At 45.8% G+C, this 26,962-nt stretch overlaps 1 protein-coding gene across 4 annotated transcripts in view; it reads right to left on the minus strand.

Moving 5' to 3' along the window:
• Positions 1 to 26,962, minus strand: part of kif6 (kinesin family member 6) — a 683,903-nt gene that overhangs the window by 170,193 nt on the left and 486,748 nt on the right. For all 4 annotated transcript variants that reach the window (XR_005460902.1, XM_038799042.1, XM_038799041.1 and 1 more), the window contains exon 15: positions 18,545 to 18,600. Coding sequence is in view for 3 of the 4 variants with exons in the window: in XM_038799042.1 (XP_038654970.1) it covers positions 18,545 to 18,600 (56 nt within the window). In the remaining variant the exon portion in view is untranslated. The remainder of the gene's footprint in view (positions 1 to 18,544; positions 18,601 to 26,962) is intronic.

A 26,962-nucleotide genomic window follows, 5' to 3' on the forward strand; every position in this document is an offset into this window, starting at 1 on the left:
AAATTATTAATTAAATAAATAAGGATGGATAGAAATAGCAGGGATGACTGCCATGACTGCAGCATGTGAGAATCTGTGGATGCACCGCAAATCAGGACATCCAAACTGCAGAATGTCTGTAGCTGAAATAAATTTGGCTTCGAGTTTCTGAGCTGGAGATCGAGTCGCAGATATTGTAGGCCATTTGGGAAAGGGAGTGAGTGTTACGTGGACACTTTGATTCAGGAGACAGTCACTCCCCTGAGGTTAGGCAGAAATTCAGAATTGGTCACTGGACAGGGACAGGAGAATATGACTGCGAGCTGAGAAGGTAAGGTAAACACCAGCATTTAGTGTTGGAGGAGCTTCAGCCTCCCACTTTATCCAACAGAGATAGGTCAGTAGAGATGCAGTGGCAAACATTTAAGTGGGTATTTCAGAGTGCACAGAAGACATACATTCCAGTGAAAAAGAAAAAATTGAAGGGGAGGATCCGTGGTTAACAAAAAAGATAAAGGTAGTATCAAGCTTAATGATAAAGCATACAATGGCACAAATATGTGACAGAATATTTTAAAAAACACAGAATTCCCAAAAGATTAATAAGAAAGGTGGCTAGGAATATTTTTATAGTTTAAGAAGAGTTAACAAAGTGAGTATTGGTATCGAAAGTGACTCTGGGGAATTAATAATGGAAAATAAGGAGATAGCAGATGAACAGGACAGATAATTTGCATTGATCTTCACTACAGCGAGTTCAAGTAACATCCCAGAATTGGCTGTAAATCATGGATTTGAAGGGCCTCAAGAAAAGTACAATCATTTAGGAAGTGCTACTGAACAAGTTGCTGGGGCTACGGGCTGACAAGTGGCTGGGTCCTGATGAACTTCATCCTAGGGTCTTAAAACAAGTGTTTGATGAGATAGTTGATATATTGGGCGCGATCTTTCCAAAAGGGAACAAAGTTCCCAAGCGAGCGCATTTAGCCGCATGTTTACTGGCACTTGCGGTGCCGAGAAACATGTGGCTCGCTTTGAATAAGGGGCCTAAACGGGAACGCGCTGTTGAGGTTGCACATAGCCCCGTTTTTTACAACCGGGAGCTCTGCTCACCGGAAGTCCCCATTCTAGCAAGAGATCGGGACGGCATTTTTAAATGGCGCCCCAATTTCCGATACCCAAAAAAACAATTCCCGACCACACACCAGCCTGAACGCAACATGGATAGTCCCCCCCCCCCCCAACACCCACCGTGGGCAACCCCAGCCCGATCAGGCATGTACAAAAAATGCCAGCTTTGCATCTTGGCAGTGCCAAGCTGATACCCTGGCAGTGCCCCTGCCAGCTGCAGTGTCACCCAGGTGGCACTGCCAGGGTGCCAGACTGGCATGGCCAGGGTGCCCAGGTGGCCCGGGCAGTGCCAGGGCACCACCCTGTCCAAAGGGCATGCAACTGGAGGCCTCCAATCCCTTTGGAGACCCCCAGGAGTGCTGTTCCATCTTGTCTCTGTTTGTGGGGGCCAGTACCAAACGGCCCTCGCCCGAGTCCCCGAAGCGAAGGGATTGAATCCCAAAGCCTCGGGTATGTACGGAATCTGCACAAGGGAGTGAAGCTTACTGCCTCGCTCTAATATACAGATTTGCCAAAAACCTCGTAACATGTTGCAAGGTTGGGTTGAATGTCGCGAGACATTGCGAGCCGGGTAGATCCTGGGATCAGGGTCTCCCAGCTTTCACCGGCCATGCTGTGCCTTGGCGAGCTGCTTTTCTGGCGCAGAGTGGCCGGAACATCGTGCCCATTGCTTTTTAATTTTCCAAAATTCTCTTGATTTGGGTAAGGTTCCATTTGATTGGAAAATAGCGAATGCAACTCTCCTTCATTCAAAAAGGGAGGGAGACAGAAAGCAGGAAGTGAGACGCTAGTTAACATCTGTCAGAGGAAAATATTAGGAGCTATTGTTGAAGATTTTATGGCAGAGCACTTAGCCAAATGCAAGGCAATCGGGTAGAGCTGACATGGTTTTGTGAAATGGAAATCATGTTCAACCAATTTATTGGAATGTTTTGAAGAAGTAACATATGCAGTGGATGTACTGTACTTAAATTTCCATAAGGCATTTGATATTATTTAAAATTCTTTTATGGGACGTGGACATTCCTGGTGAGGCCAGTATTTATTGTTCATCCCTAGTTGCCCACCTTGAAAAGGTGGTGGTGAGCTGTATTCTTGAACTGCTGCCGTCCATGTGGTGTAGGTATACCCACTGTGCTGTTAGGGAGGGGTTCCAGGATTTTGACCCAGCAACAGTGAAGGAGCGGCGATATATTTTCATCTCAGGATGGTGAGTGATTGGAGGGGAACCTCCAGGTGGTGGGGTTTCCAGGTATCTGTTGTCTTTCCAGATGTTAGTGGTCATGGGTTTCGAAGGTGCTGACTAAGGAACCTGGTGAGTTACTGCAGTGCACCTTGTAGATGATACACACAGCTGCCACTGTTCATCGGCGGTGGAGGGTTTGAATGTTTGTGAAAAGGGGAGCAATAAAGCAGGGCTGCTTTGTCCTGCATGGTGTTGAGCTTCTTGAATTATGTTGGAGCTGCAGTCATCCAGGCAAGTGAGAGTATCCCATCACACTCCTGACTTGTGCGTAATAGATGGTGGACAGGCTTTAGGAAGACAGGAGGTGAGTTACTCACCACAGGATTCCTAGCCTTTGACTTGTTCTTAAAGTCACAATATTTATTTGGCTAGTTTCAGGTTCTGGTAAATGGTAATCCAGAGAATATTGTTACTGGGGGATCCAGCAATGGTAATACCACTGAATATCAAGGGGCGATGATTACATCCTCTCTTGTTGGAGATGGTCATTGCTTGGTACTCTTCTGGCATGAATGTTACTTGTCACTTATCAGCCTAAGCCTGGATATTGTCCAGGTCTTGCTGTATTTGGGCATGGACTGCGTCAGTATCTAAAGAGTCGCAAATGGTTCTGATCAATGTGCAGACATCAACAAACATCCCCAATTCTGACTGTATGATGGAAGAATCAGCTGAAGATGGTTGGGACGAGGACACAATTATGAGGAACCCCTGCAATGATGTCCTGGAGCTGAGGTGAGTGACCTCCAACCACCACAACCATCTTCCTTACGCGATGTATGACTCAAACCAATAGAGGTTTTTCCATTGATTCCTACTGACTGCAGTTCAGCTCGGGCTCCTTGATGCCAGACTTGGTCAAATGCCGCCTTCATGTCAAGGTCAGTCACTCTCACCTCACCTCTGTTGTTCATCTCTTTTGTCCATGTTCAAACCAAGCTGGTCATGAGGTTAGGAGCTGAGAGACCTTGGCAGAATCCAAACTGGGCGTCTGTAGGTACGTTTTTGCTGAGTGTGTGCCGCATTATAGCACTGCTGATGATTCCTTCCATCAGATTAGCGAGAGTAGACTTATGGGGCGCAATTGGCTGGGTTGGTTTTCTCTTGTGTCAGACATATGGGTAGATGCCAGTGTTGGAGCTGTACTGGAACAGCTTGGCTAGGGGTGCGGCAAGTCTATTACCGGAATAATGATAGGGCTCATAGCGCCTGCAGTATTCCAGGACAACTCCCTCTTTTTTTTATTTGTTCATGGTAAGTGGGCATGGCAGGCTGGGCCAGCATTTATTTTACATCCCTAATTGGCCTTGAGGGGTAAGTTCAGAGTCAACCATGTTGCTGTGGATCTGGAGGCACATGTAGGCCAGACCAGGTAAGGTTGGCAGATTTACTTCCCTAAAGGACATTCGTGAACCAGATGGGTTTTTATGACAATCGAGAATTGTTTCATGATTAAACTTTTAATTCCAGGTTTTTATTAAATTCAAATATTAGCATCTACAGTGGTGGAATTTGAACCTGGATCCTCAGAGCATTCCGCTTGGTCTCTGGTTTACTAGTCCAGTGACAATATCACTATGCCGCCACCTCTGCTACGTCTATCCTACTGATGGGACAGGACATACCCAGAGATGGTGATGATGGTTTCTGGGACATTATCTGTCAGGTATGATTTCAAGAGTACGCTTCATCAGATTGTTGTGTAACTAGTCTGTGAGTCAGCTCTCCTAATTTTGGCACAAGCCCCCAGACATTAGTAAGGACTTTGCAGGGTCAACAGGGCTGGGTTTCCAGTGCATAAGTTGAGGCCATTGACGTGGATACAACTGAGTGACTTGCTAGGTCATTTCAGAGGATGTTTGAGAGTCAACCACACTGCTGAGGATCTGGAGTCATATGTAGGCCAGACAAGGTAAGGATGGTAGATTTCCTTCCCCAAAGGACATTAGAGTAAGCCAAATTATAGAAAAACCTCCAAGCATCTATTTGAAATTGATTGAAATTCCAGTTACTATCAGTTATGGGTCCAATGACAATACACTGGGCCATTGCCTCCCCCTTTAAGGTGCCATATTAAGGATTATTTGGAAAATAAAAGTTCATGGTGTAGGGGGGAACATATTGACATGGATTGAAAATTGGCTAGCTAACAGGGAACAGGGAGTAGGCATAAATTGGTCATTTTATGGTTGGCAAGATGTAACGAATGGTTGCCACAGGGGTCAGTGCAGGGACCTCAACTGTTTACAATTTATATAAATGATTTGGATGAAGGTCCAAATCATGGTTGTTAAATTTGTTGAAGACACAAAGATAGATCGAAAGTTGTGAGAAGGCTACAATGGGATATACTTTGGTTGAGTGAGTGGGCAAAGTCCATAACCACTATACTGTGATGCACCTAAATGCATCCTCTAGATCAGAATCAGTTAGGATCTTGGAGATTGAGAGATGGCAAGAAATAGAGAAAGGCACCAAGGAGACTAGAGAAGAGATCAGAGTCACGAGGGAGAGCTTCTTGGCAAAGAAAAAACATGTAAAGATGACAGTAACAGATGTATTGTATCTAGCTTGGAACTTGTTGCAGCCTGTTATGTCGGTAAGGCCCTCACAGAGGACAAATCATTTAAAGTCAGAAAGTGGAAAGTGGTAAAGGATGGTGAAAATCCAGCAAGAGAGCATTTGGGCAGAACTCTATGTATGTCGAGAAGTTGGGTTCAAATAAGGATTGTCTGATATCCAAGAACAGCTTGATCTTTTAGTCTGTGTAACCTGGTAGGAAGAAGAAAATATTATTTTCAGTAAAGCAATGGAGCAGATAGGATGATAAATACGAAAGAGGCAATACAGCTATGGAATAAGTTAAGCCCATGCTGCTGAAGAGAGACCTGAAGACTATGCATGGTGGCATATGGTGGACTGCATGTAATGTTGACAGCAGAGCTCAAAGGAGACTTGATTGTTACATGATCACCAATGTTAGTGATCACAAGAAATATTTCCAGACAAGCTGTTACAGTTATTTCTCGAGCTGGTTCAGTTAGCAGCATCTGAACCAAACTGATGTTTTTGGATATAGGTACAGCTGGGCTTACTTTTTCATTCTGCTTTTAAATGTAATTTATTGCCTGTCCCTAGCTGCACTCCATTTCAGAAGGCATTTCAGAGTCGCTGGATCTGGAGTGAATCATATGTAGACCAGCTAAGGACAGCAGATTCCCTTCCCTGAAGGGCATTAGTGAATCAGATGGGGTTTTTACAACAATGGCCATCATTAGATTTTTCAATTCTAGATTTTTATTGAATTCAAATGTCACCATCTGCCATGGCAGGATTCGAACCCGGAGCCTCATATATTGCCCTGGGTCTCTGGGTTGTTTTAAAGTCCAAATATCACGGCGCCACTGCCTCTGTCACGTTACATAAATTTTTAATGACATTATAAAGTTTCACAAAGTGATCAGAAATGGACAAAATTAAGGGTCTTTCACTTCATGTTGCAGAGGTCAGTATGACCAGAAATAAGTGAAAGTGGTGATACTGAGAGCTCGCTATAAAACAGTTCATAAAGAAATTTGCATCTACAATTAAAACATAATCAAATTTAAATCTCAAACTACTTTAAATGCCTGCGCATAAAAATATCAGCATGTACAATTCAGTGGGTGAAGCTGTCCAGCATGCCGCTACTGACAGTGTTGCTTAAAGCATGTTTATATTTCTGGAGTGCAGCCAACTGGAGTCATTTAGCTTTTCTGCCATCAGCTGCATTTCCAAGCATAAACATTGGGACTAATAATGAAAGTGGCAGCAATGATCAACAAAAGTATCCGGTCTACGAAGCTACGCTGGTCATCTTCTCCAGCAAAATAACTGTTGGGTATTATTCTTGTATGTTTGTACATTTGCTCTTCAAATGCTCTTCAATGCTGTGAAAATCAGCCCTTGGTGGATATGTGAAAAAGGAAAGAGCAGCACCACCTCCAAACAAGATCAAAATGAACCAATAAGTGTAAGATACATTCATAGCAAATTGCTCATTACACAGGATTTAGGTGCCCCATATCCCATGGCAGCTGGCTCCTGCATGGAGCTGCTGCTAGCTGCATTCCACCGGGTTGACCTATGCAATCTGGTCTTGTCTTCCACGTTCCATTGGCATGATTTGCTGAGGATTAGCAGTATCATGAAACTGGGACATCCGGGTAGCATGGTCCCATTACCCTTTATAACGTCATCTTCCTCATCCTGCACCACTTCTTGTCGTGGTGAAGCTGCACGGTAATACAATAGAAGGCAATAATAGCGGCGCATCACTACCTTAGAATTAAAGAGCCACAGAAATGGGTCGGAGGTTGTGGCAGTCTGGTGTTTCATAAAGGTAACAATGCAGGTTATAGCGATAATAGTGGGTGGATTAGCTCAGTTGGCCGGATGGCTGATTCGTGCTGCGGAGCGACGCCAACAGTGCAGGTTCATTTCCTGCACCGTCTGAAGTTATTCATGAAGATCCCACCTTCTCAGCGTTGCCCCTCACCTGAGGTGTGGTGACTGTCAGGTTAAATCACCACCAGTCAGCTCTGTCTCACAAAGGAGAGCATCCTCTGGGACTGTGGTGACATTTTTATATTTTAGTGCAGGTTCATAATTCAGTAACCTGGTGCTGCCAAGGTACCGCTGACTTCTGTATATGTCAAGGCCTTCCCGTGAACTGCTTGGCCTTTTTCAAAGGAGGCATTGGGTTTAAAGCTGAGGAATACTGCTTTATTCACCTACCTTTGATGGTATTGAATGCCAATTTCTCCTGCAAATAAATAAATGAAAGGTCAGATTGGGAATTAATTGTAAATGGCATTGGAATAATGAAGTAATACATGTGAAGTGTGAGGATGTTAAAGCGCAGGAAAGGATTTGGCTGATGCAAGGTAGATTTTGCCACAGAAAAAGGTGAGGAGTTGGAGAGGTGCTCTGAACCAGACAAAATTGTGAGGGGTTAATTGTGAACGTGTGCTAGTGCCCAAAATGGTCAAGGAAGGAAATGAAGAGATAGGCAAAGTATTATCCTGCCGACCCTGCAGAGGATATGGAACTTCTTCTGTTCTCCAGTTCTCACAGGTGGCAATTCTGTGTAAAGTGATGGCACACGCACCTAGCAGTCTGTTTGTCATGCCTTCAAAGACCCCCACTTTCCCCCCACCTTCTTCAGGATCATAATCCTCCCCAAACTGGTCCCTTTTAGCAACGCTACAAAGCTATCAATGATTGTAGTGGCCAACTGTGGTAATTTAATTTATAATTCAAACTGGCCAATAGTTTAGGCAACCCTGCCATATTTAAATGCATTGTTAGTTCTGAATTGATAAATATGGAAATTTTACTGCCTTATATTGCCAGTCTGTTCCTTTTATTGGTGCTTGTGACATGTTATCAACAGAATCAGTAATTCTAAGTCAGACTCAATTTAACTTAATCCATAACTTGCTGGCCCTGAGATGTGGCAACTGCTCAAGACAGCTGTTTACCAGAAGAGTTCAGTAAAAGACAGTAACTGTTGCTAAAAATGTTTCTGAACATTGAAAAATTGCCACAGAGTGCCTGCCCACATTGTCTTTGTTGGAAATTCACTTCAAATTAGCAACATGTTCCAGTTGTTCTTCAAAGCTAGTCTCCCAAAAATAGGCTTTACTTATCCTGGAATCATTCAATAAAATGCTGGAGAAAAGAGTTTGCACTTCATGTTGCATTGGGTTTGAATGTGTGATTTCAGCAGGACTTCCCCTTCCCTGGGAAGATGGATCAGTCAGTGGTAAACCACCCACTTCTGAGTCAGAAGACTGAGCATTTAAGTAATATTCCAGAGCAGTGGTGGGCACCTTGCTGCCCGGGGTTCTGAGTGTTGCCCACAAAGCATTTTGTTGACTGTTGCCCATGTGCAGAGTTGCCACATTCCGCTGATTTCTGGCCGCATCATTTGTTTCCTACCAGTACTACTGAAGTAAAATTCACGTAAAGCAAGAGCAAGTGAAGTGAGGTGCGTGCTGATTGTAAACAATATTAACTATGAGAGCCGTGCGCTCCACCCATGTTCAAAGTGTAAATAAGTCGTTTGCTTTTTGCCATTTGAATTTGATAGTTTTGTTGATTTAAAAATCATTAAGCATTTTTGATAATTCGTTATGAAATACTCAGCATGTGTTAAATGTATCCCATTTTATTCATGGGGTTGATGAACAAGCTCGAATTCAACCCGTTGAGATGAAGGAAGGTCATTCTTACGGCTCACTCATGAGATACGTTGCCCAGCACTGCTCCAGAGACTTAATCGCATCATCTTGGCTGATGCTCCACTGCAATACAGAAGGAGTGCCAACAAACTTTCAAACTTTCAGGGCGAAATTCTCCCAAAGGGAGACAAAGTGCCGACGTCTGAGTGAAACCCGGAGTGTTTCACTCCGGCATCAGAGGCCGCTTCTCGCCCCCTATTCCCCTCCCCCCCCCCAACCCGGGGGGGCGAGGAGCAGCGGCGCGTCAATCTCACGGTCCGGGCCTAAATGACTTCACCCGCGCATGCGCGGTTGCCGTCTTCCCCTCCTCTGCCCCGCAAGACATGGCGGATTGATCTTGCGGGGCGGCAGAGGGAAAAGAGTGCGTCTTTCAGAGACGCCGGCCCGACAATTGGTGGGCACCGATCGTGGGCCAGACCCCACCTGAGCACGCCCCGGTGCTTGATCCTCCCTCCGCCCCCCACTGGCCCCGCATGCAGCGGTCGCGCGATGTTCACGCCGGCAGCGACCAGGTGTAGTTGGCGCCGGCGTGAACCAGTCGGATTCAGCAGGCCGCTCGGCCCATCCGGGCCGGGGAATCACAAAACACGACACGCCATTTTGGGGGGGGGTTGGGAGAATCACATGGGGGTGCCAGGGCGGCGTAGCGTGATTCGCCCGGCACTCCCGCGATTCTCCCACCCGGCGTGGGGTCGGAGAATCACGCCCTCAATCTTTCAAACGATTCGTTAAAATGTCCATTTTCAAATGGACACAAAAGATCCCCACGTCAGCATTTTGAAGAAGGGTAGGTTAGGGCCAATATTCAACCCTCCTGGCCTATATTCATCCCTCAAAGAACATCACTTAAGAAAAGGGATTGGTCACTTTAGGAAGGATGCGAAGGTGTGAGAGAAGGTGCAGGAAAGATTCAAAAAAATGATTCCCTGGATGAGGAATTTCAGTTACATTGATAGATTAAAGAATTTGGCACTGTTCTCTTAGGAGAATTAAGCTGTAGAAGAGATTTGATAGAGATATGAAAAGTCATGCGCGTTCTGGACAGGGATAAACTGTTCTCATTGGTAGAAAGACCGAGGACCATGGAGCACAGAATGAAGTTAACTCATGCAGCAAGTGGTTAGGATCTGGAATGTACTGTCGGAGAATGCGCTGCTGGAGGCAGGGTCAATTGGGCTGTCGTAAAGGGAATTGGCACATTACCCAAAGGGGAAAGATCTGCATGGTTATGGGGAAAAGTCAGGGGACTGGCACTAGGGGAATCCTTCACAGGGTCAGCTCAGACATTACAGGCCGAATGTGCTCCTTCTGCCCTGTAACCGTTCTAAGATTCTATTATTATTTCATTCTTGTTTATGGGGGCTTCGTGTGTGCAAATTGGCTGCCAAGTTCCCTACATTGAAAGTGTGACCAAACCTACCAGTTTCCTCCAGCTCCACCACCCCACCCCACCGAATCCCCTTCACATTCACTCCCGCTGCCCTCCCAAAATCGAACTGATTTCCATCTGTCCCAAATTGATGACTTCCAAACCAGTGAGTTGCATCAGGATCCCTGATGGGTGTGTTAAACTCCTCGGTTGTACGAGGCCCAGTGCTTATTTGGCATCTGCCCTGCTGTGGCATGTAGTGAATGCTCTGCTCTCGTGCTGCCTATTTCTTGATTAAAAAATTAGCATTTTAGAGCAGAACAGGATTATTTCTTATCTTTTCTTAAATTAAAACGTTGAATTTGAAAAACAGGATTTTTTTCCCCCCCAAATTAATGCAGGTGCCGATTTTGTTCTTTTGTGTGCACCACCGTTCCCTGCCCCCAACAACGAGACATTATTCTTTATAAAAACACAGTCTGTCTGGGAACTGACATTTTATTAATCTGTCCATCAATGACCATTGAAAATGACACCTTAATAGTTCAACATCTTGAATGTTTACAGAATAGCCTGACTTATTTAGTCAAAGAAAGATTTTTCCATTTGCAGCAATATTAGCGTGTGGTCCATTCTCATCAGATTTGGACTGCCTTCTGAATTATTTCCAAACCCTCTATTATCTATCAACACTTACGCCACATGGGGATTATTCTGTGAGTACTCGGTGCTGTGGCTGTTTAATGAGAGTTAATTTAATTTGCTTCTCAGTAGTTTCTACCTGCAGCCTATTGGGCCACACAAATTGGGGTCTTTAGCTCTCCAAAATAATTCTCTGTGATTATGTTAAGATACAGGCACAGACAAAACCCTGGGAATAGATTCCCATAGATATAACTGCCAATGGCCTAAACAATGGAAAGTCTATTTTATTTAAAAGCAAGCTGGCTAATTTTATTTAAGATTTTAAAGTGCCTCCTCAGCTGCTGTGATTTAGCAGACCTGAAAAGCAGACGCCACAAAGACATTTCATCATCGACATGCTGTCTTCCAGTCCATGCTCCATTTAAAAATGAAGTCTTGGATAAACACTGAATCAAAACTTTTTTTTAAAGATTATTCTTCCCAGAAGTTAAACAGTGCAGGCGGGAATAACCACCACAATGCGCCGAGCGTGGATCTGGCGCATCGGTTAAATAGTGGAAAAGGTGAAAATTTCATCAGGCGTGAATCAGTTTGCTACCGAACCAGCCAGCTCCCGACGGCGAGTTCCGGATCTCACCCAAATATGGCGAGTATATCATTATAGGATTGGATTGGATTTGATTTATTGTCACATATACCGAGGTATAGTGAAAAGTATTTTTTTGCGTATGTCCCAACAGATTGTTCCATACATGAAAAAACACAGGACAGACATAAATACACAATGTAAATACATAGACACCGGGTGAAGCATACGGAGTGTAGTGCTACTCAGTAGAGAAGATGTGTTCAATCCATATGAGGGTCATTCAGCAGTCTGGTAACAGCGGGGAAGAAGCTACTTTTGAACCTGTTAGTGCGTGTTCTCAGACTTTTGTGTCTCCTGCCCGATGGAAGAGGTTGAATAATCTGTGTGGGAGGGATCTTTGATTATGCTGCCCACTTTCCCAAGGCCAAGACTAAGTCAATGGATGGGAGGCGGGTTCGGGTGATAGACTGGGCTGCGTCACAACTCTAGTATCTTACAGTCTAAGGCCGGGCAGCTGCCATACCGGGTTGTGGTATGCCAGATAGGATGCTTTCTATGGTGCATCTGTAAAAATTGGTAAGAGTGAATGTGGACATGCCGAATTTCTTTAGTTTCCTGAGGAAGTACAGGCGCTGTTGTGCTTTCTTGGAGGTAGCGTTGGCATGGGTGGACCAGGACAGATTGTTGGTGATGTGCACATCTGTGAATTTGAAGCTGTCAATCATGTCCACCTCGACACCATTGATGCAGACTGGAGTGTGTACGATACTCTGCTTCCTGAAGTCAATAGTCAGCTCCTTAGTTTTGTTGATGTTGATGGAGAGATTGTGTCATTACACCACAAGATTAGGTTCTCTATCTCCCTCCTGTACTCTGACCCTTATTTCCATTAACCTTTATTTCCACAAATTACCATTTCATTAGCGAGATTGAAGTCAATTGCAACGGCCTCCTGAGACTTAACTGGCTCCCCGGCGAGAAGTCCCATGGGCGTCATTTGTGCTCCTCTATAAAATGTGAACCTGGAACAATGGCTGCTGAGGAGAACTGAGGAGGTGAGTAGCCATTTCCATTTTCCACCATGCAGCTCAAGGACTCTGAAGCTACTACCCTAGTCTCTGAAGGAGGGGGACTTTAATTGGGTTGGGGGGGGGGGGGGGGGGGGGGGGGGGGGCTGGACGGCACGGTAGCACAGTGGTTAGCAATGTTGCTTCACAGCTCCAGGGTCCCAAGGTTCGATTCCCGGCTTGGATCACTGTCTGTGCGGAGTCTGCACATTCTTCCTGTGTCTGCGTGGGTTCCCTCCGGGTGCTCCGGTTTCCTCCCACAAGTCCCGAAAGACATGCTGTTAGATGAATTGGACATTCTGAATTCTCCCTCTGTACCCGAACAGGAACCGGAATGTGACGATGAGGGGATTTTCACAGTACTTAGTTGCAGTGTCAATGTTAGCCTACTTGTGACGTAAATAAAGATTGTTATATTATTATTGAAGGTCAAGGAACGCCCATGGGCCGGCGGGGAAGATTTTTATCTGTGAGGGCTTCAAGCCATTTTGAAATATTATGGATACCCATAACAGGACAGAGCCCTGCTCTTGGTTCTTTACTGAAAGTCACTTTAACTCCCTTTGACTGTGAGCAGCCTCTATCTTCACAGCTGACAGCTATTGCTAATGAGCAATTGACCGTGTTACTTATAAGAGCACTTCACACTCCTCAACACTCAAGGGGATTCTCAAGGGTTCACGTGCCATGTCTCAGGTGATAATTATTGCATTGCATTTTAATCAAACTTTGAAGACTGAACAGTTTCCTGAACTCTAGAAGAGACTGCACCATAGAGGCAGCCCCAACAATCAATCACTCAAGAGATGTGCTTCAGAAACGGGGATATCCTCACGATAATAGGGATGGTACCTGAGCACAGTCTTGTTCCCAGTCTGGGGTCTGGAGTCTCGGGGCTCCTGCTGTGGCCGGGAGTGAGTGTGCAGAGCGAGGTTTTCCAGCACAACTGGCTCAGTGGAGGGAACTCTGAGAGAAGGCACGACGTGTAAGGGTGGAGGAGGCTTGAGGCTATTTGAGGTCTTGGGGTGGAAGCCTAACTGATTGTTGGTCTCTCTCGTTTTCCAATTCTTCACAGGTATAACAATATGATTGGTCAGGTCGGTCCCGCAGAGGCTGCCCTTGCAGTGCTAGAAAGCCAGAAGCCAGAGAAGGCGGCAGCACCGTCAACACAGGTTGGAGACGGCACCCCACGTACAGAGGGACACCGCACACCCTGAATATCCAGTCACCCATCAGGTCAAGGAGGAACCCTAAGGGGGACGCCAGTGATGGCCCAAGATGTACAAATGTTTTGAGGAAATGACGGACAGAATGTGCCGCAGGAGACTCGGTCTCAATAATGACACAATGTGGCACCTGTGTCAAGTCCTCACGTACATGACATCCCGTGGAGGAGGAGGACACATGCTCCCGGTGGCCATGAAGACTACCACAGCCCTGAACCTTTATGCAACCAGATCAATTCAGGGTTCGAGCGGGGACTTGCGCAGCATATCACTCAGAGGTCACAGATGCCCTGAATGCCCGGGCATTAGACTATATCAACTTTAAGCTGGACGAGGCCCACCAAGATGTCCAAGCTGCAGGAGTCTCTGCCATCATCGAGATGTCCCAGCCAAAACCTTGTACAGAAATGGGCGACATGCTGGAGGAAGAGGAGGAGGGACATCCAACATGCACGGAGGACCTGTGAGGCCCTCACCCTCGCCCCATTCTCATAGAGCGAGTCTTTGTCCATCAGCTCAGCCCCTCAATCCTTCCTTCCACTCAATCCCCCCATTCCACTCAATCACTCCTTCCCACTAATCCCCCCTCCCACTCATTTCCCTCCATTCTCCGCCGGCTACCCTGTTCCATCCTCCAAGGGTCTGAGTTGCAGGGTGATGGACCTGTGTCAGCACTGTCAGGGAGTCAATATACAAGGCAGGAGAATGATGATAAATGTGAGGTTATCCACTTCGGTAGCAAAAATAGGATGGCAGATTATTATGTGAATGGGAGTAAATTGAGAGAGGTGGATACTCAACGAGACCTTGGTGCCGTTGTGCATCAGTTGCTGAAGGTAAGCGCACAGGTACAGCAGGCAATAAAGAAGGCAAATGGTAGGTTGGCCTTCATAGCAGTGGACATGATTTATGTAGATTTCCAGAAGGCCTTTGACAAGGTGCCGCATAGGAGACTGTTAAATAAGTTAAGAGCCCATGGTGTTCAGGGTAAGATCCTGTCATGGATAGAGGATTGGCTGACTGGCAGAAGGCAGAGAGTGGGGATAAAGGGGTCTTTTTCAGGATGGCAGCCGGTGACTAGTGGTGTGCCTCAGGGGTCTGTGCTGGGACCACAACTTTTCACAATATACATTAATGATCTGGAAGAAGGTACTGAAATCACTGTTGCTAAGTTTGCAGATAATACACAGATGTGTAGAGGGACAGGTAGTAGTGAGGAAGCAAAGGGGCTGCAGAAGGATTTGGACAAGCACGGAGAATGGGCAATGAAGTGGCAAATGAAATACAATCTAGAAAAGTGTGAGGTTAAGCACGTTGGAAGGAGGAATTTAGGCATAGACTATTTTCTAAATGGGGAAATGCTTTGGAAAGCAGAAGCACAAAGGAACTTGGGAGTCCTTGTTCACGATTCTCTTAAGGTTAACGTGCAGGTTCAATCGGCAGTTAAGAAGGCAAATGCAATGTTAGCATTCATGTCAAGAGGGCTAGAATACAAGACTAGGGATGTACTTCTGAGGCTCTATAAGGCTCTGGTCAGACCCCATTTGGAATATTGAGAGCAGTTGTGGGCCATGTATCTAAGGAAGGATGCGCTGGCCTTGGAAAGAGTCCAGAGGAGATTCACAAAAATGATCCTGGAATGAAGAACTTGTCGTATGAAGATCTCTGAGTCTGTACTCGTTGGAGTTTAGAAGGATGAGGGGGAATCTTATTGAAACTTACAGGATACTGTGAGGCCTGGATAGAGTGGACATGGAGAGGATGTTTCCATTTGTAACAAAAACTAGAACCAGAGGACACCATCTTAGACTAAAGGGACGATCCTTTAAAACAGAGATGAGGAGGAATTTCTTCAGCCAGAGGGTGGTGAATCTGTGGAACTCTTTACCGTAGAAGGTGGTGGAGGCCAAATCACTGAGTGTCTTTAAGACAGAGATAGATAGGTTCTTGATTAATAAGGGGATCAGGGGTTATGGGGAGAAGGCAGAATGGGGATGAGAAAATATCAGCCATGATTGAATGGCAGAGCAGACTCGATGGGCCAAGTGGCCTAATTCTGCTCCTATGTCTTATGGTCTTATAGCGAGAGGATTTGAGTATATGAATAGACTTTTGACTGCAATTGAATAGGGCATTAGTGAGGCCACTCCTGGAGTTTTGTGTGCAATTTTGGTGTACTTATCGGAGGAAGGATGTACTGCCAAAATTCCACCAACGCATCTCCTGTCCCACCAGGGGCGACAACACTCTTGACCACTGCCACCGATTGCACTTCGGAAAATCGTTATGTTCAGATGTTCTTATGTTAACTCTGTTTCTCTCTCCTCAGATGCTGCCAGACTTGTTGAGTATTATCAGCACTTTTTGTTTTTATTCTTCCAAAGTTAGACTGGATTCTTGAAAATTAGCTGGAAAACCTTTGGGGTAGCTCTATTGCAGCCATTGTTTACAGCATTATGCAGCCTCCTCAAGCTGAAAATGTGTTTCAAGATGATAGGCACACTGTCGGCAGGAAGTGTGGCACACCATCTTAATAAAGGGGTTGTGCACACATTGACCTAATGATTGCCAGTGCATACAGAGCAGGTTAATGAGATTAAAACCCTGGTTTAATACCAGCACTGTGGTCCTATCATAATCGCGCACAGCTGAACACATGTTAAATAAATGGAGGACCCGCCTCAGCATTAATTTAACAGATCATGAAGCACTTACAAATTAATTGCTGGATTTTTTTTTAGGTTGATGGTGCATTGTATCAATTTTTGAAGTTTTCCTGAATTCGACTAGAGTTTCAATATGCTCCTGGGGTGGACTGACTAATTTAAAATGCTTTTTCGGTCATTTAAAATTTTGTGCTGCTTCTGGATGTGGAGTGGTCTGATGGGATGTCCTCTGGGGCAAGCATGCTTTGGAGATTGAAGATAGGTCACACAGAGTTGGACAAGCTGTTGGAGGAGGGCGGGGGGGGGGGGGGGGGGGGAACACTCTCAGAAGCAGGTCATATTCACAGAGAGTCTAGAGGAAGCAATTGCCTGACCTCAAATTCAGGGATGATCAATGCTTGAGATGCTTTCGCTTTACAAAAGCCTTCTTAAAATCTGTTATCTGCTGCAGCCACAACTGCAAAATCAAAGTAGAGCAAGGAAAGTATTGCTTGGCTTGTTGCAGGCTGCTGCTGGTAGTGGAAGAAGAGGAGGGGAAAGAGGAAGAAGTACAACTAGAAATGGAGGAACATGAAAAGCAATGGAGGATTCAACATCGACAGCCCCCCAGCCCCTTTGTGTCTGGGATCTAATTGATCGGACAATTCATGAGTGGCATCCGTAATTAAAACCGCACCATCCTGTTCATCAACCCTGGGCCTAAAACACTGCAGTACTTAGGACTTTGGTGGAAACCATTTGTGCTGCAATGTAAGCTGTGACATCGGCCATCATTCACTGGATCATGGTGGGTTCTAAAGTTGTGCTCAAGGAACTTACCACCTATCTCATATTAGAAAGAATGCGGCCCAATCTCTGAACAAAACACTAAACTAAATGAGCGCTGGGAAATCCATAATACCTGACATTGAGAAAAGGCTTTCTGGCTTCCTTTCTTTTGTTACATGGCCCATCAAAGTCTTTGTTTGCCTCCTCTACAAAACAACCCGGCCGGAATGTTCGCTCTTGCTCTGTTTGGACACGAATGGTGATGATAGCTGGAAATCGGGCAAGAGGCCCAAATAACGTTTTAAGCCGGCGGCAAGTCTCGCCACGATTGTTCCCACCCACCTTCACTCCTGCTGGGCACTTAATGGGAATCTAATTATCAGGCCTCTCCGGCCTGATTATTCCCCCACCCATTAGGCTATCGATTCAGATAGCATGCGGGCACATCTGCGTGAATTCCGACTGGTGGCCCATGATGTATACTTGGCAGGCATACCAGCTGAAGGGGCCCAGCTGAGTGCATCGGTCAGTGGGAAGTGAGACATGCCTGGGCAGTGGAATGGCAGTGCAGGGGGAGGAGGGTCACTTGGAAGGTGGGGGGGGAGGGGGGGGGGGAGAACTCCATTCTTACTTTTGTGTACCAGGGCAGTGTTTAAAAATCATGTCCCGGTCTTTAAAAAATTAAGTCGTGGAACCCGCCCCTTGGATATTTTTTCAATCGCCCTCACAATACAGCGGAGATAATTGCCATTGGGGCTGGAGGCTTCAACACTGCCACACTCTGCATGAAAAAGGGAAAGTTCTGCCCCTAGTCTGCGACTTCTCTCTCTGGCAACCTGGTTTGAGCAATCCTTTCCTACATGCCCCAGCTCCTACGTACTTGTGCCCAGTGACTCACCATAGGCAGATCCCTCCCCCACCTTAACTTGTTTGAGTTGATAACTGTAAATGTAGAACATGTCCCATTTTTCCCACCGTCAAGGCCTCCTGTGGATTGTGTGTAAACCTTGGTGCTCAATTTCTTGTATGTTTCTGTCACAGCATCGCAGCACATTCAGTTTTCAATTGAATGCCAACACTCCTTACAAACACAACGTATCTTCACTTTACGCCCGGAATTCTCTGACCGTTGCGATTCACTTTTACCACTGGCATTGTACCCCCGCGGTTTCCGGTTTCCTGGCGGCGTGGGTGGCTTCAATGAGAAATCCCACTGACAAGCGGCGGGAAGAGAGAATCCCGCCCCCAGCGAACAGCGAGCCACTGAGAAACACGTGACTGGAAAACCGGAGAATCTCTCCCGAAGAGTTTTATTAAAGTGTAAATAATTCATGATATTGGTCCCGTACTAATCCATGCAGCCCACCAATGGCATGTAGCAATTATTTAAAACAGCAGGCAGCATTAATTTAACATGGTGACTTCAACACAATGAATAGTCACATAGCACAATAAGCGCCCCCATTTTCAGGGTTGAGCTAAACTTCCTCCCTTCACTTTTATTTTCATGATTAATACACACACTGAGGTATTATTGTAATGTTATACCATTTGAAGATGACATGGGTACTCACTAATCTTATTCCTGGACTGATTCACTTTTTCTCCAAGTGATTTTGCTTCAGTGAACCTGGTGAAAACAAAATAAATTGGACACAATGAAAAAAGGAAAGGAGCAATCTTCCCTCTGAGGATAATGTCTATGATTAGTAAATCCTCACTTGAAGATATAGATCCTGGGCAGAATTTTTTAAAAATGACGAAGTGTAATTTTTGTTTTAAAAAATCAGTGCAAATCCCAGCAGCCCTGGCAGCGCGATCTGGATCGCTATCTTTTAGCACTTTTTCATTTTTTTTTCCTCAGGTGGAAAGCTGAGGTGCAAACAGTCTGATTCAGCCACCCCGGGGGGGTCATCAGAACACTTCAATCAAGGGGGCGCTGCAATTAAACGGCTGCATGGCACTCACTCATTCAAGCCAGAATGCTGGCATCCACAAGACCAGCTCCCACATTTCCAGAGGGGGCCCTCACTCGATTGCTTTATGCCATGGAGGCGAGGCGAGCCATAATTTACCCACGGGTTAGGAGGAGGCCCTCCAGTAAGGCCACCAATCCCACCTGGGAGATGGTGGCAGCATTGGTCAGTGTCGGCGGCCTGACCAGGAGGATGGGGGGGTTCAATGTAGAAAAAAAATGAATGACCGACAACGATCTTTATGGTTAAGTGCCCCCTTTCTCCCCCTGGCACTCCACCTTTCCGTCAACCCTGATCCCACATGATGCCACATAGCAGGACCCCAGCACCCATCCTCCCATAGGTTTCCTCACAACTCCAGGACTCCTCTCCCCACAACCCTTCCCTGCTCACACACCATCCCACACATGCCAGATTTCATCAACATCAACATCTGATCCGCCAGGTGGCCAGCTTACATCATCCCCATTTGTGTTCCTGCAGGATGGGCGGTGGGATGCCAGAGCTGAAATCCCGATTTGTTTTGAGGAGAGAGTTTAGGAGTTCGAAGGAGAAGAGCAGGAGTGGGTCTGTGCTGACAATGAGGTGGACAGCGAGTGAAGATTGAGGAGCTACTATATGTTCATTCAGATGATCAAACTCAAGTGAGTTCTGTGTATCCCAGACCACTGCCCTGGCCATGTACTAATATCATGTTCCTTTCTTTGCAGGAACATCACTCGATCAGCCTGGCCTGTCCACCAGCAGGGTCCCACCACCCACCCTCGACACGACCTTGGAGATGTCGGAGGAGAACACGCATGAAAGAATCACAGCTATAAGCCACTAGTGGAGAGCACACACCTCGCTGGGCAATCTGAGCAGGCAGCCTTCTGGGTGACTATCTGGTGAGCACCACACTGTTTCTGATGCACATCGGGTGGAGGCAGGAACTTCCCAGGGATTGGACAGTTAGAGATCTGCTGGATCCCAGGACTCAGCTTTCTCCATCCAGGAGATGTGCCTCTGAACACGTTCATTCCTCAGTTGCTTGAGATGCAAAGGCGGAGCTGGGAGTACCAGGAAGGATTGTCAGATTTCCTGTGAATAAGTCCCAAAGACTCTGTCACAGGAGATGGTGCGCTTTGCTCGGTACCCAGGGCAATAGTGCAAGGGAGGCATCTGCAGTGGAAAGGTTGGAGTTCGGCATCAGAGCCATGACGGGAGATGTCAGATTCATGGCTCAGTTCCTGAGGACCATGATTGAGGCTTCAAGTGTATGGTGCAAATAATGGTGGTCCTCCAGGACTGGCAATGCCAGTTCACGGTGAGGCTTCTGGAGCTCACACCAGCTGCCCCTCCATCCCATGGAGTGACCCAGGGGCCCACAACCAACCAGAAGGAGGACAATCCACTGGAACACATCCCGGGGTCTTCCAACCAGGAGAAATTTAGAAACATATTACCCATATGGTACCTCACATTAAGTCCTAGTCATCATCACTCTTGTGCTCGGTGGCCTACAGTGACTCCTAATCCGATGAGAATCCCCCTAAAATTCTAAATCCCCCATTCCTGAGACTGTCGCAACTCAGGCACACTGGGTAGAAAAGGCAAGAGCCCCAGTGCCACCCGAAAGTAGGACGGGGGCCCTCTAGGTCCCGACCGTCCAGAAGACACCCCCCTCCATCCAAGGGCACCTCAGGAAACAGGGCGTTGAAGGAAGCAGGCTGCCTCTACTTCTGATGTGTATCCTGCAAACACAGCTAGACATAGTGTGAGGGTTCAGAAGGGTCAGGAACTGTATGGACACAGTGTGAGCATGGAAGTTAGGCACCTGTAGATTTTTTTCGTGCAACGTTGGCATCACTGACAAGGCCAGTATTTGTTTCCCATCCCTAGTTGCTCTTGAACTGAGTGGCTTGCTCAGCCACTTTAAAAGGCAGGGGGCTGCACGGTAACATAGTGGTTAGCAATGCTACTTCACAGCTCTAGGGTCCCAGTTTCGATTCCCGGCTTGGGTCACTGTCTGTGTGGAGTCTGTACGTTCTCACGGTGTCTACATGGGTTTTCTCCAGGTGCTCCGGTTTCCTCCCACAGTCCAAGGATGTGGGGGTTAGGTGGATTGGCCATGATAAATTGCCCTTAGTGTCCAAAAGAAAAGGTGAAGTGGTGTTCCTGGATTACGGGGATAAGGTGGAGGCATGGGATTGAGTACGGTGCTCTTTCCAAGGTTCGGTGCAGACTCGATGGGCCAAATGGCCTCCTTCTGTACTGTAAATTCTATGATTCTAAGTCCCGGGACCCCCAGATCGTGTTCCCCGATGGGACGGAGAATCAGGCGTCGGGGCGGCAACCCGATCGAACTGGTGATGCTCCAACTGGTGGAGGGAATAAGATCGACGTTGCATGCCAACGGGAGCATGTAAATAAATGCCAATAGGTCTTATGACCTATTTGCACCTATTTGGAGGGCCTGGCACCCTATGCTCCAGCCTCCATGATCCCCAGTCCCCGCGACCGGGAATCATGTGGGCACAGTTCACTTGCCGGTCTGGTAGAGAGCATCTGAGCTCATCAATAAGGCCCCCCCAACAATAATGTTCACCTCCTCTACCAGAGCTCCCCCCACCTCCCCACTAACAGCGACCCCCGTAAAAGTGGGAATTCCCCAGGGACCCCTGCAATAGGAAGACTCCCAACAGGGACCCCTGTAATAACTGAAAACAATTCAAGAAAGGTTCACTTGTCTAATTCTTGGGATGAAGGGGTTTGAGGAGGAGCTTCTCTCAGAAGGTCATTAATCATTGGAATTCTCTTCCCCAGAAAACAGTGGAGGCTGGGTCATTGAATATATTCAAGGATGTGTTACACAGATTGTTCATCTAGAAGGCTATGGGGGGAATTCAGGGAAGTATAGGTAAGACCAAATAAGATCAGCCATGATCAGATGAAATGGCAGAGCAGGATTCAGAAGTCATATAGCCTATGCCTGCTCCTATTTCTTAGGATCTTATGAGCTTGGCCTCTGACTCTACACTGGCCACTGGCTGTTTGAACAAGACCACTGTCAACCTGAATGATCTATTCAACCCTGAGGTGAATTTCTGATCTATATTCTCTTCATCAACAAGACTGCCTATGAAGCTCATAGAGAGGAGGAAGGTCCCAGTGGTGACCTTTGCCTCTCTGATGCACGGCGGCGAATTTTACTGGAGTGACGGTCGGCATCGCCACTGGAGGTAGCGGCTTGGTTGGGTGACCTGTCCGATTTCTTGTGGTGGGAAAAGATAAAGTATGAGTTAGGGGGCTCTACAGGGGGTTTGAAAAAAAGTGGGGGGTGTTTGTAACTGTGTTTGAAGAGCTGTTCATCGCAGCGGGGAGAGGGGGAGGGTCAAAAAGGGGGAAAATCTGTACAGACTAGAGTTGATCGCTGGGAAGTATGTTTCCCGGGGTGCTTATTTGCTGTAACCTGTTTTGATACATGTTTGTAATAAAATACATTAAAAAAAACAAGACTACCTATTTCTACCCCTGTAATATGATCCATCTCACCCCACTTCATCACACCTGCTGCTGAAATGATGCCTACATTACCTCAAGATATGACTTTTCCAATGCTGCAGGCCAGCTTTGTACCCTTTGCAAACTTGAACTGAGCTGCCCATATTATAACTCACATTAAATCCTATTCACCATCACATTACCCCTATCCTCGTCGACCTAGAGTGCCTCCTAATCCGAGGAAAATCCTCCTAAAATTCTCATCTTTGTTTCTAAATTCCTCGATGGCCATGCCCTTCCGTATCCCTGTAATCCTCTGTCGCCGTACAACCCCAAGATCTCTGCACTCCTCCAGTTACAAGCATTTGCAGATCTCCGATTTTAATCATTCCACCATTAACAGCCATGCTTTCAGCTGCCTTTCCCAAAGCTCTAGAAATTCCTCACTTCTACCTTTTCGTCTCTCTCTCCTACTTTAATATGCTCTTTAAATCAAACTTTAAGTTCATTTCTCCTAATATCTCTCATGTGTCTCGGTGGCAAATGTTGTCGATAATGGTCCTGTGAAGTGCCTTGGGGCATTAAAGGTGCTATAAAAATAAATGTATTTGATCTGTTATCAAGACAAATCACCAGCTTCCTCTGTTGTACCTCAATTTCTGATGAGCTGTCATGTGGTAGGAACCAGATACACATCACAAATACTCAACATTTGGCTGACGTTTCCGAAATGAATCAACTTCAGTGCTTTACCTAGCCAATAGAACTCTAACAGGACTCCATAGAGAAGCTATTAAAATAGGATTTTTTTTAAAAAGAGAGATTTTAAGATTTATTTCCACATAGAACAATTGGAGAGCTTGGATATAAATGAAAACCTAACCTCTTAATCCCTAAAGTCATCTGGAAAAGTAACCCAAACCAGAACAATGAGTACCTGGCCAAAGTCATCACAATTCTGAAAATCAACAAAGATTTTTCTGATTAAAAAGCAGTTGTTTGTTTGAAAAAAAAGCGTTGCCATCTCATGTTGAGGATGAAAATAGAAGTGCGTGATCTGGGCTTTTACACAGGGACACATCCACAAGTGTTGGCCCTGCCAGAGTTTGTGGGGTCACTGGAAGAGCACCTAATTAGTATAGGGAAAGGCAATTGCAAGTACAACGTCGGGTGCATGTGCAGCATTTGCCTTTTCCAATAGGTAGCCACTAGAAACATTCCGCCCTCAGGGGTAATCCTGGCTTCTCGCCTACTATGCCTATCTATATCTTCCTCAATCACAGACAAAAACAGAAAATGCTGGTAATACTCAGCAGGTATCTAGAGACAGAAACAGAATTAATGGGCAAGATTTTTGAAAGGGTCAGTGCCTGGGTCAGAGGTGCATTGGCGTGCAGTTTGGTGCTGCTGATCTCTGTGCCTATTTACTGTGCTGATCCTGAGCCAATTTGAATGAGGGTGGATTGGGGACAGAGAGCATGGGCGAGGCAAACAATTGGGGATGATTACTGTTAAGTGCAGGGCCTAGTAATGCCAGGTTTGCACACTGACTGGAATTTCCAGTTGTTCTTGCAGACAGCCCCTATGTGTGGGGTTTAGGGAACCACATTAGAGAAACAGCCTACTTGACCCATAACAGCCATTGGGCCAAAGCTGCAGCAGCAGGTCATTCCCTGGAGGGGTCAGCCCTCCAGAATCATAGTCAGGCAGCTGTGACTTGTTAAAAATAAACTTAGCTCCACTTATCCCTCCTTGTCTCCATGTTCAAAGTGACAAGTCTCACCCCAGTTAGTGGGCTACCAATCACTGAGTCTGTGTTGTTCCTTGTGTCTTAATAAAGCTCGTAGTCTCAAAGTTGGAGTAGATGCTTTATTGTGAGTTTGTTCTGTCTTCAGAGCTTAACTTACAACTACCTCAATGCTGCCTGTCTGCCTGTGTCTTGCTACCAGTTCTCCCTTCCGTGAAGTGTGCCCTCACTTCCTGTTCCTCTGTATTTATAGCTCTCCCGTGCTCCCTCTAGTGCTTGCTCAGTTGTATTGCATCTACACAGATCTACAATCACCACATCCCCCCTTTTTTCTTTACATATTTTCTGTACATCGTTAAAGAAAATTGTACAAAACAATTAGATTACTTACGATATGTGTATCTATACAAGTGATTGTGCAATTGCATATTTTACAAAGTCAATTTATATTTATGAGTCCAATCTTAATAGAAACATTTATGAGTCCAAACTTGATGAATTTGTTCATTGAGTTTTTTCTTTTTCATTGTTAACGTGGTGATATTGATATTGTACTCCGTTGTGAATGTAACCAATACGTCATCCCAAGGTGTTTGAATGGTCGAACCACTGATGTTGACTGACATGGATTTCTTTCTGTGCTTGTGGTATCGATTTAGTGTGTCATCTGCCTTGAAAGCTGGTGTGCTTGCTTGTTCTGGAGCAGATGTGAGTTTGTGAGATTCGTTGTCATCCCATGGCATGTTTTTAGTCTTGTCATTGTTTTGCAGTGTGCTGTGGCATTGTCCTTCATGTGCAGAGTTGTACCATTTTGTACAAGTCGTAGTTTCATTGTTGTTGTTTCTGTCTTTGAAGTTTTCGTTGTCGTTCTTGTTGCTGTTTTGTCGTTTCTGTCTTGGTTCGTGTCGTGCTTGTTGTTGTCCTTGTTATGCTTCTTGTTGTTTTTGTTGTTCTTCTTGTAGTTTTTGTTGTTCTTCTTGTTTCTGCAGTGTTTCTTGGAATTTTTGTTGTTCTTATCGCGCTTCATGTTGCTTTTGTTCTTGCTGTTGTTATTCTTGTTTCTGCTCTGATTCTTGTGGTTGTCGTTTTTCTTGTTGTGCTCAATGAGTGTCCCGTGTGGATAATTTGAGTCATTGTCACAATTATTGGTCCGAGTGTCCTTTGCGGAATCTGTTACATTGAACGTTTCGTCTAGAGAATGGTGAGAATGATCTGATGTTGCATTGATGCTGGTGACATCAGTCATTTGTGGTGGATTTGCTTCCTCTTCCTTGCTTCCTTGGTGCTCCTCTTCTGGAGTCAAAATCTTCACGATTTATATTGACGCGGTCTCTCTGGACTCTTGGTGCTCCTCTTCTGGAGTCAAAATCTTCATGGTTTCTATTGACGTGGTCTCTCTGGACTCTTGGGTGGCCCTACTCTGTGCTTCTGTACAGACGAGCTGAGAACTGTCAGTCTCGCTGTGATCCTGTACCTCCTGTATGTCGAGTGTGATCACCTTGTCACTGTTTTTGCATGCAGTGGGTAGATTTACAACGTCTTCTTCTTGATTATGTGAGCTTGGTAGACTTTCATAGTCTGCTTGCGGTTGCTCAGAGACAGTGGGTTGACGTTCATGGTCTTGTTCATGCATGGTGTTCGCCAGGGAGTGTTTGCTTGCTTCCATTTTGGAGTCTTCCAACGAGCTGTCTGTGGAGGCTCGCGTCACTCTCTTTGTGGAGTCTTTCATCACTCTCACTGTGGAGCCTGTCATCGCTCTCTCTGTGGAGTCTTTCTGTGCTCTCTGCGTGGCGTCGTCTTAATCTTGGGTATTGCTGTCATCCAATGTATCGACGATCTGCCATGGCACCATGGTGTTGGATTCATCTACCACGAGTAGAGTTGTGTTGAGCTTTGCGACCGTGTTGCTGATGCTGTGATCAGCATATCTGAATAACTCAGCCATGTCTGAGTAGTATTGTTCGAAAAACAAATCATCTTTTTTTGTTTCGGATTTTTTTTTGTTCTCTTCACTTTGGGTGGTGCAGACTGCTTGTTCCAGGATGTTGTGAGAGTTATTTTCAACTGCTGGTGTAAGTTCAGGCATTTTTCTGTCTTTTGAGGTAATAAAATTGGGTTTTACAGCTTTAAGTATCTTGTTTTTAATTTTTGGGCATTTCCATTTTAAGTGGGCGTGGTCCGGGTCCTCAGACGTCATGACGCTCTTGATGTCATGCGTAGGAATCAATTGCGCATGCGTAAATCGGCCTTCCTTTACTGTGCGGTTTTGTGTCCACTGCGCATGCGCGGCTTGCGCATGCGCATAACGATCAGCAACAAGAACTTTTTTTAACTGCGCATGCGCAGCAAAATGGGTGATTGTAACTGCGCATGCACGGCTTCTGTTTCCTGCGCATGCACAGATGCAGAGTTTCGTCCGTTGTTGCCCCGAGACTGTAAAATGTGCTCCGACGCCATTTTACAGCGGATTTCAGCGTTTTTTCTTTCTGACAAGTTCAAGTTACTTCTTTCTTTTGATCTCAACTGGATTTCAGCGTTTTGTCTATGTGAGAAGTTCAAGTTACTGTTTCCTTTTGATCTGTACTTTTCACTTGCGATTTCTAGACTGAACCCTTTCTGTTCTGACAGTGATTGTTTGAGTTTTGCATCACTCAGTCCCTATGCAGTTTGGCTTCTGAGCATACAGTGCTGTTCAAATTTCATACAGTACTCTTCAAATTTTTTTAGTATTATTTGCAAGTTGTTGCTGTCTTCAGCTTTCGAGTATTTAAAGCCATTATATACTT

This window comes from Scyliorhinus canicula, chromosome 6 (assembly GCF_902713615.1).
Source record: "Scyliorhinus canicula chromosome 6, sScyCan1.1, whole genome shotgun sequence".
Lineage (NCBI taxonomy): Eukaryota > Metazoa > Chordata > Chondrichthyes > Carcharhiniformes > Scyliorhinidae > Scyliorhinus > Scyliorhinus canicula.